Source organism: Perissodus microlepis, chromosome 7, assembly GCF_051167445.1.
Source record: "Perissodus microlepis isolate ML-2025 ecotype Zambia chromosome 7, ASM5116744v1, whole genome shotgun sequence".
NCBI lineage: Eukaryota > Metazoa > Chordata > Actinopteri > Cichliformes > Cichlidae > Perissodus > Perissodus microlepis.
This window is the reverse complement of record NC_140467.1, coordinates 55,175,971-55,198,599: the sequence shown is the minus strand read 5'-3', so window position 1 is coordinate 55,198,599 and position 22,629 is coordinate 55,175,971. Positions and strand designations below refer to the sequence as shown.

The 22,629-nt window shown below is 38.4% G+C and overlaps 1 protein-coding gene across 1 annotated transcript; it reads right to left on the bottom strand.

Annotated features, from left to right (window-relative positions):
- Positions 1-611: 611 nt before the first annotated feature.
- pargl (poly (ADP-ribose) glycohydrolase, like) lies at positions 612-21,040 on the bottom strand. The gene is made up of 16 exons (XM_084936088.1): positions 20,903-21,040; positions 17,705-18,033; positions 16,814-16,903; positions 11,720-11,809; positions 11,473-11,544; positions 11,294-11,380; positions 9,430-9,590; positions 9,267-9,346; positions 9,115-9,187; positions 8,931-9,006; positions 8,691-8,838; positions 6,126-6,204; positions 5,925-6,033; positions 4,479-4,578; positions 3,751-3,879; positions 612-1,057 (listed from the first exon to the last, which is right to left on the bottom strand). The coding sequence occupies exons 2-16, from the start codon at positions 18,029-18,031 to the stop codon at positions 954-956; spliced, it is 1,725 nt and encodes a 574-aa protein (XP_084792214.1). The 5' UTR covers positions 18,032-18,033; positions 20,903-21,040; the 3' UTR covers positions 612-953.
- Positions 21,041-22,629: the final 1,589 nt, after the last annotated feature.

Sequence of the window (22,629 nt, the reverse complement as noted above, 5' to 3'; positions counted from 1 at the left end):
TCTTCAATATTTCACAAATACATAATTTAAAATTTTGCACTTTTTCTTTTATACATGTAATCAAGAAGCTGCAGAGAAGTCTGTCACCATTGTAACCAAAGATCTTCTAAATACTCAAGATCTCCCAATCATGCTCACGAGAAAGCCCCGAATAGAATTTGTAGATTAACCTAATTTTTCTTTTGGACATTTTCTTTATACTTTCACTTCTTTCTAAAGAGTAGAGATAAGAATTCACAATGAGTCACTTCAGAATGCAAGGAGCTGCCTCTTGATCACCGTCATCTTTACCCACCACAACCAGCATACATGGCATACAAGATGGCTCAGGTGCAATTGTAGTCCTGCAGCAACATTAATATGATGTTGCAGGATCAACACAGTGCTATCACATACACCACATGGACAAACAGAGGCAAAAGAATGTAGTGGACATGGAATGGAGTACTCTGAAAAATATATCCCAGTCTTATTGTGCAAATAGTGTTTTATTAAGGTAACTATCCATGTGTATTTTGTGTATTTGTTAACAAATGTATGCAGCATCTCAAATACTGAAAGTTTCTTTCAGTCTAGTATTAAATAAAATTCCACACAAACTGGCAATAAACTGTCATATAAGTAATTTAATGAGATTGCAGAATTACAAGAAATTTCAAGAATTATGTCTTCAGAATGTTTTCTGTCCACAGCTCCTGGTGTCTGGCAATGACCTCAAATGTAAATTTTAGCATGAAGCAGATTAAACCACTGTGCTAACTCACAAAGCACACACCAAAATTATGCTATTTGGATGTTTATTTTGTTCCTGGCTGCTACTGTATAGTTAATTATCACGTAAACAAAGCACTTCAAAATAATTGTCTTCTCAAAATGATTAAGTAGCTCAGTATTTTCTTCTGTTATAAAAACTACCCTCCAAGATTTTAGTGCAAATGTGGATACAGACTTCTTTACAGATGACTCTTGGAGTTTCTGTTTTTTTCGATGAAGTCAAACAGATCCGAATCACAGTGCTTGGCAGAGCTAAAGTCACGCAGATGTTTGTACAGTGTCCCTGTCAAAAAGGAATAAAAAGGTATATTAAAAAAATAAAATAAAGAAACACCACTTTTTACAGCCAAATTCTGAAAAGTTATATCTTAAAAAATTGCCATTCAGCTCTAAATAATTAAAGAACACAACATAGTTTCATTCTGATTATAAGGGTGTGGTTCTGGGAGAGGTAGAACAGAGGGCTCTAGGGACATGGGCATTATTAGAAGAAGCTGGTTTTCTTGGTGTTATTGACTAAGTTTAGTTTACCTAGCTACCAAATGTAACAGGTCAGTAAAGCCAACATGTGGCAGGTGTGTGGCCTCTGGCTCTGCTGCAATGGGGAGGGGGTGTTACGGTAAGCTCACAGGGTGGTGCCGGGAGGTCGGAGGGCACAGGTGAGAAGGATTACAATTAATGAACTCTGCCCCCCTTTTAGTGTCTGGAGTCAGGAAGGAGCGGTGTGTGGTGTGGGAAGTAGCTAGAAAGCTGCTGTGCTAAGACCTCGATCAGTCCACTATTGCAGCTTATTAACGAATTTGGCTCTCTCTCAGGGTATAAGATAAATTGGACGAAAAGTGAACTTATGCCTCTGTCGGATGGGGTGGACATGGCTTATCTGCATAATACTCCATTTAGAATAGCGCTAGATAAGTTTGAATGTCTCGGTATCACAGTCACACGTAAGGTGTCACAACTTTTAAAGCAAAATTGGGATAGAAAAGTTAATCAATTGGAGAAGAATATTGAGTTTTGGATCACATTGCCAATTTCCATGGTGGGCCGGATTAATGCCATCAAAATGGTAGTTTTGCCCAGATTTTTGTACATCTTTCAGTCAATCCCAGTGTGCATTCCCCAGTCATATTTTAAAAAGCTGGAATCTTTTGTATCCTCCTTTGTGTGGTCGGGTAAGGTTCCTAGAATTTCTAAAAAACATCTTGTTAAACATAAGACTTGTGGTGGCCTTGGACTCCCAAATTTTAGGTTATATTATATGGCTGCACACTTAAATATTTTTTCATTTTGGCGAAGGTGTACTCCAGGTGCTGATTTGGAAGGACGACCTTCATGGTTGATGATGGAACACCTGTCTTGTAGACAAACTTGTCTTCCAGCCCTGCTTAATAGCCCGATAAAAGTGAAGAATACACTATATGGCAGAAATCCTGTGATTCAGAATTCAATTAAGGTCTGGAACCAACTATTGGGCACAGTAAAGGCTCCTAAAATGTATTTGGATGCTCCAATATGTAACAACCATGCCTTCAGGCCTGGGCTGGAGGACATCACGTTTGTGACATGGCAGGGAAGAGGGATTTGTTCTCTCAAAGATATTTACATTGATGGACATTTTCCATCTTTTCAGCAATTGAGGGTGAAATTTAATCTTCCTAATTCGCATTTTTTCAGATTTTTACAGTTAAGACATTTCATCAAAGCATCTATTCCACAATACAATTTGATTCCTCGAAACTCAGTGCTTGACAGCTTCATGTTAGTTGAGCCCTATACTAGAGGTGCTGTGTCTCGCTTTTACAGGGCCTTACTAGATATATACAGTCCTTCATCTGATACTTTTAGGGAGCAGTGGCAGGAAGAACTGGGGGTGGATGTTACTGATGATCTTTGGCAAGAGTGCATTAAGAATATATATTGTAGTTCTATAAATGCTAGACATTGTCTGATCCAATTTAAGGTTGTGTATAGGTTGCATTTTTCTCCCACTAAAGTGGAAAAAATATATAAGAACGTTTCAGCCCTCTGTGTTAAGTGTTCAAGTGGTCGAGGAACTTTATCTCACCTTTTCTTTCAATGCCAAAAACTACAGCTTTTTTGGAATCATTTGTTTGATTTTCTGACCAAAGCCATTGGCAGGGAGGTCCCATGTACCCCCTTTGCAGCATTGTTCGGGGTGTCTGAACCGGGATGGGCAAGGGACAAGACAGAGACGCAGGTTGTGTCAATGACCACACTTGTGGCTAGAAAGCTGATACTTCTCTGCTGGAAGTCTGATAAACCTCCTACCTTCGAAATGTGGTTGAGAGAATTTGGAAATGTACTCCATCTGGAGAAAATCAGGTTTACCTTGTCTAACCGAGAGAGTGTGTTTTATAAGATTTGGCAACCAGTCATTAGCCTGATGGATAAACTTCAGTGAAATATACTCTGTCTTAACATTTATGTATGCTGTATTACCACCTTGTTGACTTGCCGTCCACCTTCTATTGTGTTCTTTTGAAGGTGATTGTTGTATACTGCTCAATTATAAAATCAATAAAAATATATTGAAAAAAAAAGAAAGCTGCTGTGACCAACAATCGAAAGCTGTATGGGTCCTAATCACTTCACATGACACTAACAAAATACTATGTGCTTACTGTCAATGCAGAAAGTGAAGGCATTAAGGCAAGGTATTCAGACACAAGTGTGATCATCCTTTGAACTTTATGAAAAAAAATTGAATCCTTCAAATAAAAATCACTGTCCAGGCCGTTAAAGGCATTCAAGAAGTAAGTAAAGGTCTCCATTTCCCTTATATTAAAGGCCAGTGTCTGCAGGTTTTTAGAAATACCGCTTTCAGTCAGACACCAGCTAACCCTTTTAAAGAAATTATTAAGTGTTAGGTAAATTAGCTGGAAAATATACAAGCTTTAAAGTAATGCAATGTTAGAAACTGGAGAAAAGAAAACTGCATGTCTTGGGAACACTCACCTACTGTAATCCCTTCTGCGAACATCAAGTCATATATGCGCTGTAGGCGTTGCTTCAGATATTCATCCCCAAAGGTGAAGAAAGCCAAACCCCTCTTAGCCTTTGCTGCTGCCATCAGCTGGATCAGAGCTGCACATGAACAGATAAGAAATTACATACATTTATTTCATGTTGTACTGTGACAGACAGACTTTCCTAGATCCTAACCCTGTTGTGATTCAGTGCTATATAAATTAAACTGAAGTGAACTGAATTGTCCTGTTTTCTGTCTCGACCAATAAGACATGATTACTCTGTTTGCTAAATATATCCTCTTAATCTGTGTTAATCTGTGTATGGTAAGTGTATTTCTGCCTGACAACAGGGTAATAAAGATGTGGTGAGACCCTGTATAAATAGATTTCCTCTGGTTCTGTGAATTCCTCATTACACTGCTGTATGGACTAAATTCCTTCTTGTAAGAATAAAACTCTCCAGCAGCTGACTTTTTTTTTTAAATTTAATACACCATTAATTTCCACAACAAATGTTGCACTCAGTTTGTTCTTAACCATTTGTTTGGTTTGTAGAAATAGGTCACATTTATACATTTAATCAGCTGGCTTTCTTTGATGTCAGAAACTCCAAATCAAAGTGTAATCCTGCATATATGATCAAGCATATCACTTTAGTCTTTACACTAAATTTAGAGACCTTTGCACTAAACTAATGAATATAAAGAAGTTCACCTTTGAGTTGTGGGTCTCCCTTAAAGGCGCCACAGCCCCATTTTCCTGTGGCGATATCTGGGTTTTCATGCCCATCGTACCCTTTAAATCCACAGTAAGCCTTCAAAGATACATGAGATTAATTAATTTTAGATTGCAGTCATACATTATAAGCATGGGTTTACTTTTAAGTAGCATTATAAGCTTTACTATAACTTTTAAACAAGCAATACAAAAATGCCACAGATGAAAAGTAAAATATAAGTATGCAATTATTAAATAATTACATTTATATGTATACATGCCCAGTCAGAGGGTTTGGACAAACCCACCCATTTTTTTTTAATTTGTTTTTTTGTTTTTTGTTGTTTTGTTTTATAATCATGAGATTAGGTTTTCAGTTCTTTGTAGAATTGCATTCATGTCTCATTTCCTGTTTACAATACAGCATGGTTACACACAAAAAGTTGTGTGTAACACAAAAGTTTTGTTAAGGCACAGTTATTCACTTATTCACATAGTTTTTCCCAATTGCTGTTACGGCCCTGGCCTGGGGAGCTGATTTGGACTAAGCACACAATCTTGCCACCATGCACACTGCAGCAACTCTGTTTTGTTGTGAAATTTCCTCACAAGTTGAATTCTGCTCACATGCTCTTCTAACTAATATCCAACCTGTGGGACATAGGCACTGGTAACATTTAACATCGACGTTTTTATTTCTAGCTTTAAACTCATGATGCTGTTTGACATTCTTGTCACCTACACAACACTATTTACATTAAAGCGCTCATAAAAGACACTTAAAGCAAGACACGTGCTTCAATACCTAGGAGGAAGGGCATCTGGTGTAAAAAAAAAAAAAAGATCTGCCAAATCAGTTGAAATAGCTTTCAGCTAGTTGAAAGGTTGAAGATGAAGTTGAAAATTATTTACTTCAGAGAATTAGTTCATTAAAATTACCCCCCATAGAAACTACCACCCAGCAAATTAGAGTATAAAACCACATTAGCAATTTGTAGGAGATTGCCTGAATCAGACTTTCATAGTGGAACTACCACAAATCAGGGACACCTATAAGAAGAGAACTGCTGGGACCAAGACAAAAATTTAGACATTTAGCTATTTATTTAACCCTGGACTTTGGTTTGGTGTGTCCAAATGTGAGACTTTTGTGTCCATCCACCAAGAGAATGTAATGGTGATGGATCTCTTGTGTCTAATAGGAGCACAGTGATGGAGTTCTGCAAAATAGGATCTAGGCATCACTATCTGCCAGTCGTAACCCAGCTGAAATGGTTTGAGATTATCCAATCCTACACTGGGTAGTAAACAGTGTAGTATATGCTTCCACGTGTGTGTAAATGGAATACACAACTCAAGATGAGTCTTTTCCTTCGTGCTTCTTTATTTTCTGCCAACAAAGAAGAACCAAAGGAACAATAAATAACACATAATAAACTTCACCTTGTTCAGTTCTCGGATAATATGTCTCATTCTGTACTGATCCACGCTGTGTCTGAAGTTCATAGCATCAATGGCCAGAATCTTTGTCTTACACCGAGCCCATTCATCCCTAAAAATTGGATCAAAATGCATCAGAAAACTCAATAAAAAGTTCTAAAAAAAAAAAGTTCTAAAGGCAAATAATGAATGACCCCCTCAGACCTTTCAGACTGATCTTCATAAGGACCTGCCCACTCAAAGGAGTCTCCAAAACCTGAATAGGAGCTGAACTGCTGTGAGCCTGAGAAACAGACAACAAAAGTTGTACATTAATACAAATATTGATGCACATTCATTTTTAGTAAATATATTTATCATGAATTTCTGTACTATATTCATTTTCCCCATTTTTAATTTCCTAGAGCTATTTATCTTAGCATTATCTTTGTATTCGAGTGGAGGCACTTCCAATGTTTGTGTGTTTTTTATGTGTAATATCTTTACGTATGTTGGTAAATAGACTTCAGTGAACAGGGTTTACAAGTTGTTATATTTAAAATTGAAAAATTACTTGTTTTCAACTATCTTTATAACTCTGTGTTATTATACTTACATTATAACCAATCTGGTCCTTTTTGTCCACTTAAAATATGTTTACAGAACTATTGTTATATTTGTTGCAATTTCCACTGTCCTCTTGGCCAGATTACTCTTAAAAAAACATTTTAATGTCAACGAGATTTTTTAACTGGATAAGTAAAACATATATAAAAGTCACTGCCAAAAACTGATTGCGGCTTCTACCTTGCCACAGGAATGTTGTTTGTGGCTCAAGATAATTTGATATCATTTATGAGGGCTACATTTGACATATGTTTCACATATTATACACCAGCAAGTTATTCATAGTGTTTTAAATCAGTTTTTGGCAAATACCAAAAAGAAGTTATTGGCAGACAGTCACTTTTTGGACACAACACCAGCATCTCACAGATTCTGAAGCTGCAGGTTTCGCCACTTAGACCAAAATTGACTGAAAAGGCAGAAGAAGATCAAAACTACACTTCACTTCCACCACAGCTGCATTATTCACTTGCTTATTACGCACCAGTCTACCGCTGTGTACAGTGCTGCTGGTTTTTGTTGTTGTTGGGTTTTTGTTTTTGTTTTTTCAAAATTGACCTCCGACAAGAAAACATTTTTGATTTTCTACAGAATATTTTTTAAGTTATAAAAAGCCAGGCCAGGAAAATTTCCTTCATGTTTTTCTGTGTTTTATCCTCAGTTACTTTGACACAACAAGCTGTGATGCTTATACCTTTGAAGTCTCATAATTGTAGCTGAAGAAGTAGAGCAGGTCATCTGCTGATTGGAAAGTTTGTGGTTCAATCCCTGGCTCCCCCAGTCTGCATGCCAAATATCCTTGGGTAAGATACTAACCCCAATGCTCCAATGCATCCATTAGAGTATGAATGTGTGTGAATGTTAGTTAAAAAGCACTGAAAAGCATATAAATTAGTGCTGGTGTGAACGAGTGAATGTAGCATGTTGTATAAAGTGCTTTGAGTGCTCGAGGAGTAGAAAAGTGCTATAGGAATCAGTCCTTTCCTTGTATCTAACCAATATCTCATTTAAAAACATGAGGACTTACAGGTAAGCTTTAAATTTCTAGTTTATCAAATACCACTGAGCAGAACTTTAATTTAAATATGACCTCTCTTCCTCCTCTCCTGTCCTGTCTTTCTCAACTTTTTCCATCTCTGAATAAAGTTATCTCTTTTTCTTTTCTCTCACTGTGAAATACAGCAAGTTTACCTTTAGCTAGCAAAAAACCCCAGCCCACTTTAACCCCAAATTAGGGCACATGACTTTGCCTATTTCATCTCTTGTTATGTGACATACACTGGTTATTAATACATGAATAGAATTGCTTTGTATGTGTTACTGTTTAGGCTCAAATCAGTTTGATCTTTGAAGGCTCATAGTGAGGTGAAAAAATGTGAAAATGGACAGATGCAAGAATTTACAGACTGTAAATGAGAGAAAAGGTATCTAATATCCAAAGAAAAACTTTCAAACACGTTCACAGATCCTGGAGAAATGCTGTTACTAAGACTAATTGGAACAAGATAGAAAGAAATGAGGGATGGCTCGAGACTCTTGCACAGTATTTTGATTGTTGATTAATCTGTCATTTTGCCTCAAGTGAAAGAAAATAGTTATAGTGAACTGTAATTTGCCAGAACTCAAAGCATCATCCTTACACTGCATTTAAGTAATTATTGTAAAATAACTATGACAGGATTATTTCACATCCCTTGATCTCCCTGTTTCTGACTTTCCATGTATACACACAAAAAGCTAGAGAGGTCCCAACACAGAGCTATGCTGCAATGCTATGATTTATTTGGTAACATGGTCCTAACTGAATTTGATTATTTTTGTTGTTTTTTGATGATTATTTTAATTTCAAAATTGAAATATAACATATAATTGTTAATTTTATTTTCTTTATCCATCCTTACTTTTTTTGTCTTAAATTCATGTTATAGTTGATTTTTTTTTAAATAACCATTTGTGTTTTCTGACATATGAGTGTGTCATTCACTTATTTAAATAGCTATGAATTTAAAAAAAGAAATCTTTATAGTAGAAAAGATGGAACCAGTTGTTATTTGATATTTTGGCTTCAAAAATTAACTTAATTAATCATTTTAATCATTCAGGCAATTTTTGTATGAAATCAGCCTAATTTTTGTGAGATGATTAATCCATTTATGAACAAACCTGTAATGATCAGGCACTCATTGTCTTCAAGTTTCTCTGTGAAGAGGCGAGCTACAATCAGTTCTGGATTTATAACGAACAGGATCTCCTCCTGCAACAGACCAGAGCCCAGCACACCTCCACCTATCAAGCTGTTAGCGAAGTCTACCTGCACATAGACATACATAGACACACAAATAACCAAATCCCAAACAAAAAATATGAAACTGTAAATCATTATTCATGTGGGACAGTTCTTACCTGAAGCATGCCTTTACCTTCAAGCTCAATCTGACCTTCTGAGGTGATATGAAGTTTAGACAGATTCTCCTTACAGCTATCACATGAACAACAACATGATTTAGAGAAAATCAAGATAGTAAATCAAGGTGGTAACACAGCTGCTGCTTTACCACAGCAGATCTATCAATCTATCAGTTATTACCTTTCCCATGTGGGCATGTCTGTGTAGCTGAGGCACTCCCTCTGAAATGTCACCAGTCCTTTAGGTCGGGTACCTGCAATGACATTGATAAATACCCATGGACTCTTACTGAGATGTCTCACAAACGGGCAGATTGGGAGGATTCAACTTACTTTCATCTGTAACTTCTTTAAAATAATGCATGATGGCCCTCAACTTTTCTCTCTTCCTGACTGACCAGTTTCCAAATAGACTGTGTGGAGAATGATTATTAACAATTAACATACATTGGGCACACAGAATGAGAGACTACAGTAAAGGGATTTTTTTTCTAACCTGTTGAAGTTGATGCTGGGGTAACCAGAGTACTCTGCGTTGGGACTGGAGGTGTTACGGTGAGGGAAGGTGCAAAAAAAAGCATTGGCAAGTAGGCAGGATATCTGAACCTGAGACAATGTGATGGTTGCACTCTGTCCCTTTCGTAGAAGTGGGATAGCCTGAGAACATGGAAACACATTTTGTCAGTCAGATTATTTATTTTCAGGAGAACTTAATTTTAGTTTTCTCATTGAAAACTATTCTTTTTAGAATACAAATGTCCCTAATAATTAATAATTGTTTCAAGTTAATTGGCATTAATTTGTCCAAAGGTGTCATGGTACTGAGTTAATTATATGAAGTGCTCTGCAGACCCACATATACATAACAGTTTAGTGTAACATTATAACGTTAACAACTAGCACCAACCAGGAATGCTGTTTACTTTTGTTCATATTTATGTTCATTTTGATCATCATGCATACAACAAAAAAGCGTTAAAAGTAAACTTTTTTAAACCTTTTCACAGTAAGCTTTGCTGTTCTTCCCTGTTGTTTTAGACAATCAGCAGTCTACCTACTTATAGTATAGGATGAAAAAGGTTCCTATTTTTACTGGAACCTTTTTGCCTTGAGGTGGCTGCTATTGTGATTTGGCACTATGTAAATAAAACTGAATTGAACTGTTATCTTGCAGAACTGCGCACAAATGTGTCTGTACTCTCTGTGTTGTCCCACTGTCCCTATATTAAGAGACTTTACACCCAGAGACTTCGCAAACCAGTGGACTACAGCCTACTTTTATATGTATGGAGTTGAAAAAATAAATACCTTTCAGATACTGAAAACATAAACGTGTCGGCTTTAGGTCTAAATAAGCATCCTGATCACAATCTAATTAATGTCACCAAGGCATTCTTAATAGGTTATGTATCAGTGCCGCACGATTAGATATATTTTAATATCAGTCGCAATTTTGGCTTCCTACAACAGATGAATATGATTGAATGATACTGTAAATTTCTGAGGGGCCAGTGGAATACAAACCAAAAGCAAATCAAACACTGACCACACGCCTGCATGTTCTAATCACACACATGACAACCACAGTTGACTTTATTTTGCTTCTCGGAGATGTACTGAATGAGCCCATTACTGATCTTCAAATGAATGAACTTAAATGTAAAGGCGAAAGTAATGTCCTAATGACTTTGTGTTAAGATTTTGCACATTTTAAAATTTTATGTATTCTTTGAATTTTTCTCCAAAAGAGGGACTGAATTCAGGTGAACAAGGAGGAGCATTTTTATTTTAATCCAATAATTTGTACATTTGCAGGAATGCAGCAAAGCATTAATGTTGCATTGTTTAAATGACAGCACACCAAAAAGATTTTTGTCAATAAAATCAATGAATAATGATGATAACTTGAAGACTAGATGTAAGTGCAGGAGGCACAAAACAAGAGATGTTTATAGATAGATGCTTTTTAACCGCTTCCACCAACACCAGCTGCTTATTTCTTCATTCCTTTTCAGCATATTGTCATTCATGTAGTCTGAGAAGAAACTAGGGTCCTACACCTTTTGCGCCCTAAGAAATATATTCGATTTCTGTTTAATTTAAAGAACTTTCCTTTTAGTGACAATTCAAGATAGTGACTCAGTATTTGGGGCTACTTCAAAGAGACTTGGAGCATTTTCAACTGTTCAAGTTTCAATTTTACAATTTTTGGCAATTCATTGCTTATATGAAAATGCTATTCTCTTGATTTTAAGGTATAAATTTTTTGGAGGGTTTTGTATTTCTTAGATTTTCCAAGAAGATAATTTATTTCAATAGTCAACACAATATTACTTGTAGAAGATAATTTGAAATGATACCTTATTCACAAAGTCAGGGAGCTTCAAGGCCAATGCAGCAATCTTTGGAAACAGTGTCTTGAAGTAGTTTTCTGTATCTGGGATAATCTGAAAAGAAAATATGTTCATTGCTTATTATCGCTCATTTAAATAGTCAAATCACAAAACTAATAATTCAATTACCAAATGTGGGCATTCACCTTATCCAATGTGTGGAGGGCATCAAATGACCACTGATCTTTATATTTGGGGTTATACTTGATGATAGCTTCCTGATGAGAGAAGTTTTAAGACCACCTAATATGCTTATATAACAGTCATAGAAATTCACATTAAGCATGGTCAAAGAATAGCACCCGTTTAACTTTTCATGTGTCCTTGGGAACAAATTTCACATTATCAGTGTAAAAATGAACAATGATTAAATGTCGACTCTTGCCAACATACCTCTACATCTTTGACACTGGCTGTTTTCTTACTGGCCAGAGATTTCAGCTTTTTGGATATCACATCCCACCTTGACTTCTGATTTGCTACCTGAAATGACAATTACATTTATGTGCTCTGTTCCATTTGAGACAGCATATCGTGCATCGGGCGATCGTGGCTCAAGAGTTGGGAGTTCGCCTTGTAATCGGAAGGTTGCCGGTTCGAGCCCCGGCTTGGACAGCCTCGGTCGTTGTGTCCTTGGGCAAGACACTTCACCCATTGCCTACTGGTGGTGGTCAGAGGGCATGGTGGCGCCAGTGTCCGGCAGCCTCGCCTCTGTCAGTGCGCCCCAGGGTGGCTGTGGCTACAATGTAGCTTGCCATCACCAGTGTGCGAATGGGTGGATGACTGGATATGTAAAGTGCTTTGGGGTCCTTAGGGACTAATAAAGCGCTATATAAATACAGGCCATATAAAATCTGTATTACTTTTATATAAGCCTAAATCAAATACAATTAAAACATATTTAAAATGTGCTTCATGTTAGTCTCTGTCAGTGGGGGTAAATTTGTAAAACTAGCACACAACTGGAGACTGTGAGTCATAGTCCTGGGCTCCCAGCTTTTTGTGTTTTCAACTAATGGTACTTAACATTTAAGTATGAGTTATTGAGTTAGTCCAATTTTTGGTTATGGTTTTAAGTTTTGTGGTTTTCTGATTGCTCACTGAGGTTAAGATGCCTCAGTTTTTAGTCCTATCTTTCAAAATACAATTCAATTTAATTTATATAGCGCCAAATGGGGCGCAATTTGGGGCAGGGATAGCTCAGTAGGTAGAGTGGTGGCCCCATGATTGGCAGGTCGGGGGTTTGAATCCACTGAACGGCCACCCTGAGGTACCCCTAAGCAAGGTGCCGTCCCCGGGCACCCAGTGGCTGTCCACTGCTTCACTGAGTGAATGGGTTAAATGCAGAGAGGAATTTCCCCACGGGGCTCAATGAAGTATACATTATTATTAAATCATCACAATAGTTGCCTCATTCTGCTTTATGTTGTAAGATAAAGACTTTACAATTGCAAAGAGAAACCCAACAAAGATATGACCCCTGTGAGCAAGCACTTGGGAAAGTAAAAATTCCCTTTTAACAGGAAGAAACATCTGGCAGAACCAGGGTCAGGGAGGGCAGCCTTCTGCCGCAACCGTGTGGGGTTAAGGGAAGGGAGATGGGGCAAAAAACACAAGTGAAGAGAGCATATTGAGAAGATGGGAGCAAGTACTTTGAGAAGCTGATGAATGCAGAATGCAGAGGAGGATAGAAGGGGACAGTTAGTGAATTAGGTGGACCACTGTGAATGAAGTAAATAGAAAAAAACTGGAATCAAAGGGATATGAAAAGATTATAAAAGATTATTTTTTTAAAAAGTAAGGAAACAAGCAGAGGACAAGGACCACATGATCTGTCAGCCCCACATGAGAAATTCACTGCAATAAAAAATTAAAAATCCAGACTTTCCAGGATTGTGCCAAGAACTTATACTGTGAGTGATGACATCCAGCAATGGTAAATGGTCTGTATTTGTAAAGTGCTTTACTAGTCCCTAAGGACCCCAAAGCGCTTTACACATCCAGTCATCCACCCATTCACACACTGGTGATGGTAGGGCTGTTCGATATAACGATATATATCGGATGACGATATAAAAACGTCTATCGTTTCATTTTATGCTATCGTTTGTTTTGTGGTGTCGCAAAATAAACTGTTTACGGCAATATTTTTTCATCGTTTTGATGGTCACTGTAGTGGCTATATTAATTTCTTAAAGTTCTCTCTTTCTCTTATATTTTATATAACCACGCTATGGACGGACAAGCGCCTGTTTTTATGCTTTGTGGTTAGCAACAACGACGGTAACACCATCGCGTGTCCGCTCGTTTATTTTCCACATAAACCTTTCACAATAAAGCTCAAGATCCTGTTGAGACTTTTCAAAATAAACTGAATGACGTGAAAGAGCAGATTATTTACAGATGAGAATTAAAAAAGAGCCGCCAGGTGCTAAAAAATAAACCTTAGACTCAAACGTTAGAACAGGCTGTTCCCCGCAGCACGCCGTGTAATAAATACTCACAAAGAAAACGGCGGCCTTTACAACTTATGTCTAAAAATGTATAGTTTCATGCATCGGTTAAAACACTCGACTCCAGCTACATGACGCGCAGCTGGAAACACTTCCCACAAGACGAGCTGCCCGAGATTCACAGAAAATGTTACATTTTTGTGATTTATATCGTTATCGGACGATAGAATTCTTATATCGGGATATGAGATTTTGGTCATATCGCACAGCCCTATGTGATGGCAAGCTACATTGCAGCCACAGGCACCCTGGGGAGCACTGACAGAGGCGAGGCTGCCGGACACTGGCGCCACCGGGCCCTCTGACCACCACCAGTAGGCAACAGGTGAACTGTCTTGCCCAAGGACACAACGACCAAGACTGTCCAAGCAGGGGCTTGAACCGGCACGTTCCGATTACAAGGCGAACTCCCAACTCTTGAGCCCGATGATAGAATGACAGAACTCATTTTTAATGAACCATTTGAAAGATATTTAAGATGAGATAAGAGATAATGGAATATGTTTAAATAAACAGGCCACGGCTGCAGAGATATACATGTTGTACTGCTGTCCACCTTGCTGAGGACACAGCTGTCTCTAAAAATGAAACTGTTGATTTACCAGTCGATCTACGTCTCTCTCCTCACTTGTGGGCATAAACTGTGAGTAGTGACCGAAAGAATGAGATCATGGATACTAGCGACTAGTGACAGTTATTTTAATACATATATTTCAGTACCCTGTGGCTTGCTCATTAGTTTGAATTACTACTGTGTGAACAACATGCACGTCACTGTACATCAACTTCTTGCAGTCTTCTTATCTGGCTTTTCTCCAGCTACCTAGATAATACACCTCTTGCAACCTACACAAAGCAATTCTTAGCCTCCAGTGGCTCTTGAATGCCTAAAAACCTGTATAACATGTCTCGCAGGTTTGAAAAACCTCAGACAGTGAACTTATCTCTGTGCCTGTCCTGCTAGACCTCAGTGCTGCATTTGATACTGCTGACCGTAATATTTTATTACAGCGATTAGAGCATGCTGTTGGTATTAAATTAATGGGCTGCAGTGGACTTCAGTTTGTTCATGTAAATGGAGAGTCTTCTTCACACACTAATGTTAATTATGGAGTTCCACCGGGTTCAGTGCTAGGACCAATTCTGTTTATTTTGTAAATGGTACACTTAGGCAGTATCATTAGAACGCAAAGCAAACATTTTCACATCTATGCAGATGACACCCAACTTTATCTGAAGTCATATAACACACACCAATTGCAGGAATGTCTTAAAGACATTAAGACCTGGATGACCTCTAATTTTCTGTTTCTAAATTCTGATAAAACTGAGGTTATTGTATTCGGCCCAAAAAGTCTTAGAAATATGGTATCTAACCAGATCCTTACTCTGGATGGCATTTGCTTGCCCTGCATAAACACTGTGTGGAATCTTGGCATCATTGTTTTTTTGTTGTTGTTGTTTTGTTTTGTTTTGTTTTTTTACCAGGATATGTCCTTCAATGCACATATTAAACAAATATGCAGGACTTCTTTCTTTCATTTGCACAATATCTCTATAACATCCTGTCTCAGGGATGCTGAAAAACGTCATACATATATTACTTCTGGCCTCGACTGCTGTAATTCATTAGTATCATGTCACATGTTCGCACTAAAGTAGAAACCATCATCACTTCATGCGGAGACCCCTTCGGCGCCAGCTGCGGCCTCAAGGCTGGAGCTGAACAAAACACCCTGACAACGACTGTGTTTAGACTGTTCCCCCCATTTCCATGCAAGGCCACCTGGGTTGGCTGGAAGACTGTTTACTTAGTCTGGCGGGGTGAAGGACACTGTCTCAGCTGAACTCTGGACACACACACACACATACACTGATATGCACACACTAATCCCCCCTCCCTTTCCAAGCGCCTTCGATGCTTGTGCCCTACCAGGGAAGATGGCAGTCGACTGGACCAGCACAGACATGCTGCAGGACTGGATGCGCTGTCTACACCGGCTCTCTCTTACCCTTTACCCGCCCCTGTTGCTTGTCTTGTGTTTCTATGGTGTATTGATAGTCATGTGCTTTTTGTGCTGAGGTGTTTTTTCTGTTATCAAACTGTTCTCCCACTAGGAGCTCAGTCTGAGTGGAGTTTTTTTTCTCCTCCTCTTACCTCATGTTATGTATTTTCGTTGTTTTTTTTCCTATCAGCCTACCTTTCTGACATGTCTCCCCAATGTGATGTTTGTGTAAAGTTGGTCAGAAGGTTCCTTTGTAAGTGCGCATGCGCCATTAGCATGCTGCCTGCTGTAACCCTAATTTCCTTCGGGATTAATAAAGTATTCTGATTCTGATTCTGATTCTGAAAAACTCCCTGAACAGCCCTTAGTTGCTCCAAAACGCTGCAGCAAGAGTACTGACAGGGACTAGAAAGAGAGAGCCTATTTCTCCTATACTAGCTTCTCTTCATCTTCTCTTCTTCCCTGTTAATCCAGCATTGAATTTAAAATCCTTCTCCTAACATGCAAGGTCTTGAATAATCAGGTTCCATCTTATCTTAAAGAACTGTATCACCCCATTAGAGTGCATCGCTTTCAGACAGCTGGTCAACTTGGCTCCTAAAATATCCGAAAGTAGAATGGGAGGCAGAGCCTTGAATCTTTCAGGCCCCTCCTCTGTGGAACCAGCTTCCAGTTTGGATCTCTACTTTTAAGATTAGGCTTAAATGGGCTTGCTGTGTGGCAGGCAGAGCAGGATCCAAATGTAAAACTCTTCTTGTAAAACACATCTGCTCATAGTCTTGAATCACAGGCTTGTGTCTTAAATTGACTTAATATTGCTATTAATGGCAGTTTAATTTTCTGAGGTTTTTATTTCTTTTAGTCACTTTGAGTTCTGGTTTGTGACAGCCACTAAACTTTACATGGTTACTTAATTATTTCTCCTGAATAATAAGTGAATCCTTTTGCAATGAGGAAGCCATACTTGCCTGTGAACAAGGCATCTTCACAAAGTCGCTGTGCCATAGATCTCTCCCTTTCTGAGATAAAAATTTCCGTTGAGAGTTGAAAGTATCCACCTGAAAGATAAAAAGTATAATTTCAAGAACACAACCAATACCTCTTTTCCAATAAATCATCCAATGGTTCTCCATGGTTCTTTGACCATGGGGACTCTGTCTGGAGCCTCCCTCTTCCTTCTGCAGGAATGGGCATGCAGTTATCATCATGACATCTGGCCTCAGGTCTTCACTGCTCTTGAGGGGCTGTGGACAGTGGGTCTCCTGGGCCTTTCTCTGTCTGCCTCTAACTTCCAGAGGACATTGTTGCAGTTTCTCATCAATTATGTTTCATGACTAACACACATGCAGAGACACTCATGGTCTCATACAAACAACATAGCAAGATTTGATTTTTGTGTATCAGTTTTTTTAACGTTTTGTTACGCATGCAGTAGTTGGTGACCAATTGTGATTTTTCCTTTATTTCTATGTTTTTGTCTTTGCATCCTTTGTTCTCTTTATGGTAAATGGACTAGTTCTTATAAAGAATTCAAAGCGCTTTATACAACATACCTCACTCACACAAACACTTTTTTCTATCTGGCATTCATGTATATTTATTCTTTACCTGCATTAGAGAGCAACTTGGGGTTATTGTTGTGATCAAGGTTATTTGGTATGCAGACTGGAGGAGCCAGGGATCACACCACCAACCTACCAATTTGTAGATAACCTTCTCTACGTCCTGAGTTCAAGTTTTCCAGTATCACTTTGCCTTTGTCTTTGCAAATTTGTACCTGCCCACCTATCAGCTCTGGCACTGTAAAACTACATCAATACTAATAGGAATTAATAAATAAATAAATAACTTGGTCTTACATCTATGAGGACTGTGTGTCTCTTGTTGAATCTTAGGGGACCCAGCTTCATGTCTCCATGTTGAAGTCGCTTCATATCCTTCAGCTGACAGCAAGATGAAGTCCGTTCCTTCTGTTGAAGGAACTCATGACACTCTGCTTGTCTGTCTTTTACATTCTCTGCACTGCAAATTCCTGAAGAGGATGGCAAGAAGCTGTCTTGATTTGTGCTATCTTTGCTGTGCTGTTCTTTTTCATGCTTTTCTTTCTCCTTTCGAGGATTTTGCTGTGTATCATGCTGGAGGGCTTCTTTCATCTGAGAGCTGTCATTGTGTTTGTGGCTATTCATGTCTGGGATATTTAAAGACAAGACATGACATCAGGATATCAAGAAGAACTTTTGTTTTAATTCCAGGACTGAAGAAAAAAAAGATCCCGGATAAGTACTTTGAAGAAACAGGCAACCAAATACTTGTCCAACACCTAGTTGGTAAAATCACAAACCCTACAGTCTACAAGACACGATTAGACACACTATCATGTCCCGATTTAAAGAAAGAAACACAGTAAAAAGAAAGACAGAAGAAAAAAAACATTACTAGAAATTTGTGTGCAGATTAGTCTTTAGGTTCAATGAAACACTAAACCATCCATCCATCCATTGGCTTCCACTTATCCTTTTCAGGGTCACGGGGGGCGCTGGAGCCTATTCCAGCTGTCTCAGGGCGAGAGGCAGGGTACACCCTGGACAGGTCACCAGTCTGTCACAGGGCTAACACATATACACAGACCACCATTCGCACTCACATTCACTCCCACATTCACACCAAAACATTAACATTAAACATTAAACATTCTTTTAAAATGATATCCACTGACTTTGTTTTCTCCTGCCATATGGATTTACTGTTTTAACCTACATAAAGGTGCATTTAACTCTATGTTAAATCCATCTAATTCTGCATTGTACTCAAGTCCTGACAGAATGGCATGACCACACATTGGATCCAACAGACTGGGTGCTGCTGGGTGGGAAGCTGTAGAAGGACTTTCTGAGATTGTCTAAAATTTAAAAAAAAAAAAGACATTGTTATATCAGTGAGATTTTTTCTGACATGAAGGCTATTCTCATCATGCATCTTTGACTGCTTTACTATTCAAACATCTCTGATATTTTTTGATTGAATATGCCACATGGAATTGTTTAAAGAGATAAAGAAATCACAGCTTGCCCATTCTTCCCATGCCACACACAGCTGAACCTTTATCTCCAGCGCTTCATCCTCAGTGCTGCAGTCGCTCTCAAGCCACTATGCCATAGCTGCTCGACAGCTGCACCACCTCAAACTGAGGCTCCAGTGATAACTGGGAGATGGCTTAACCTTTCAAGGCCATCCACCTACTGGACTTATGACCAGTAAGTGGACCCCATGCTCCCTGCGGTGGACTCAGCCATGATCCTTCTTACTGGACCTGGGACTGCCTGAGTGTGAGTGTTCTCTGCCGACACCACCCAGCTTTCGAACCCTGGCACTGCTCCAGACTGGCTAGTCTGAGATTACACTACCAGGGGATGCTGTCGGCTCCACCCTGGGTCCAGCATTCTTCCTCGCTGCTCCAATTCCTACACTTTTTTTATACAAAATTATGATTCTCCCTTGCCTTGTTCTTGGTTCCCTCATGCCACACATAGACAACTCACTGCCACGGCAATCCCCAAGCCCGTGTGGCCAGTGGGAGTCCTTGGTGTTAAGGTTTGTGTACAGTATCAGTGTATTTAAAATACTGGCATACGGAGACTTTGAAATCGTAATATGATCATAGAATTGTTTGAATGTTTTGTTAGGTAAGGACTTAGGCTAAAGATCACATGTCAGCTGTCTGACAGTCAGCATAGAAAAAAGCATGGACAGACTATGCGGGAAGATTGCACTCTAGACTGCAAAGCAATAATCTTCAAAATGGTAGAGATTATATATTGGTGAAACCAATAATCCCATGTTCTTCAGTCTAAGTAACAATACTACAATGAAATTACATATAGCCAGACATAGGTTTATCTAAGTGTTAATATTCTACAAGGCCTGTAGTGAAAATGCCAATATTCATAGAAAAACTTTGAAAGACTGTCAAAGCCTGGAGATCTGTTGCTCAAGACCAATTTTTTTTAAAAAAATACAAGAAAGCCTTGGTCCTCAGAAGCAAAATATTGTAATGATCTAATCATTAAAATATTTTTTGAGGGTATACTGTTCAATTTAAGTGGCCTCCAGCCTACTAATACATGTTCTTGGTCATGGATATTGGAGTGGATCCTTTCCTGCTGTGATTTCCACATTTGAGCTTTCGTACCTGTGGTGTGCATTTTTCTCTTTGAGTAATCACTTGGGTTCTGTGGCTGGGACCCCCTGCAAACTGCACATTGCTTACTGAAGGACTGGTTGAATTTCTAATAAGGATTTATATATATATATATATATATATATATATATATATATATATATATATATATATATATATATATATATATATTATATATACATATAAATTCGAATGAATTTTATTACAAGTAAATATCATTGTTTTAAAGTATCAGGTTGCTTGATCGTCCTTGTCCTCTGCACACTTGACCAGATCTATTTAACAAAAGGTGCAGGCAGTAGTACCCCTCTTTCTGCGGCACTGTTCAAAATAATGCATGCTGTTGCAACATGCCTTGTGCTATTGTGCAGACTAACTCTGTGTGCTTAGGGAGGCCAAATACAGCGATTGCTCTTTCCATGAGAAGGTAGTTGGGCTAGTTTGTTTCCAAACTGCTACACCGCTGGAAAAGTGTGGATAATAGAAACGGAAAACGCTCTTGATCTCACGCGATTGGCGTGAACTAGTGATCTCATGTTCACTTTTTAAACTACGTATCCTCATAAATCATAATTCACACTCACAATTTAGCAGAAAGAGGTTCAGAATGAAACAATTTAACACTAAGAAAACCCCAGGGCTGCCTGGAGGGGGACATTAGGAAGCAGCTTAAGAACCTGTGTATGTAGTTTAGGGTAAGTATTGTCATTTACAGTCAAGACTGTGAGGATATTGGTTGCAGTCTGTAAAAAACAGTGTTTAAAAGCAAAACTAGCGACGTTCAAATCATATAGGCTACAAGACGAATATGCGAGGGTTAAAGGCTGAAGTCCTGCCATTACACAAGGAACCCACTCACCTTTCAACGCAGACTTCTCCGAAGGTGTTCACATTTAATGTATTTTAACTGCAATGTTAACTGTTGGTTTTATGGGTTTAAAAACAGTCGTCACCAAACCAGACACACCAGCGTATGTGCCTTTTAGTTCACTTTCACTTTGACACGAAAACGAAAGCAAGGTTCAGGGAGCAGCTATTGGTTAAACTGCTACTACTTTCATTACTCAAGAAACGGCCGATGGTCAGTTTGTAACACAATGCATATTTTGAATACTTTGCTATTATAAGGTACAGTATTACCGTGTTCACTGAATTAAAAATTATTACGGAGTTAACATGGAACTAGTTCCCTAATGTCTTAATGATTGTACTGTAGCGTATAACTCCAAATGTAAAACAAAAGGATGAAATGAGCTTAAACCCTCCCCTGATGATCCTGCCACAAGATCGTTATTACAGCGTCATTTACATCGTTTTCCTTTTAAAGTATTCTTTTTTTCGGTTTTTTTTTTTCTACTAAGGTGATGAGATCTATAGTGATTAGGGAGTGCCATAGGTATTAAAAGTACTGCTGTGCAGAGACTGGAAGTATATCTAGGCTATCTAATAGACTCCAATTTGTGAATGGGGAGTCCTTTCTTTACAAAATAAGGTTAATTATGGAGTTCTGCAGGGTTCTGTGCTGTGCTAGGACCAATTCTGTTTATATTGTAAATGGTACCCTTTGGTAGTATTATTTAAAGGCATATGTAGTTCTATAGCCAGCCCTTATCTGAAAGCCAGATAACACACACCAATTAGTCAAACAATAAGAATTTCTTAAAGACATGAAGACCTGGATGACCTGCTTTAGTGGGGTCACATTAATCAGTGATTCTAAATTGACCTATGGGCAATTTAAAAATTCTGTCTGTTTGTGTTGACCTTGTGGTCCAGCCAATCATGCATTCCAGATGCAAGAATCCATTTGAACTAGCCACTCAGCAGTCTAAAAACAACACACACTTACACACCTTGGAGGGAGGAAAGAGAAAAAACACACTCCGATGGAAGAAGCCAAACATAAAAACAGCAGACATTGATTTTTGATCATAACAGCATGTTAAACATGTAAACATGTTACTTGTTTAGGAGGCTGCAGTGTCCAATTAACATATATTATATATGACCATGTGATAGGATGTTAGGTTGACTTTCTGACTTTACATCATGAAGTCATCGGTTTGTCTGCTTCATCTCCTCCTCTGCATGTATAAATCTTTGTTGGCAACAAATCTTATAGTGTTGAAAAGCCTGTTTGTTTACCTTGAAATGATGCCACATTTGTGAAGAAAATGCATTTGTGGGTTGAGCAGCAGTGCAACATATATGTGTGTGTGTGTGTGTGTGTGTGTGTGTGTGTGTGTGTGTGTGTGTGTGTGTGTGTGTGTGTTGTTGAACCGATTTCTTCGGCCTGGTCCCCACACAGGGACCTCCAGAATGGGAAAAACAATAAAACAATGCACCACATTTGCTGAAGTTCAATTCTGAGACACAAGATGGCAGTAGTGAGACTGTTATGACAGTTTAAGTTCAGATTTCCACAAAATCACCACCTTGAGTGATTAATAATAGCGACTATTTCTACTACTACCACTACTACTACTACTACTAATAATAATAATAATAACAATAATAATAATTATTATTATTATTATTATTATTGTTGTTGTTGTTGTTGTTGTTGTTGTTGTTGTTGTTGTTGTT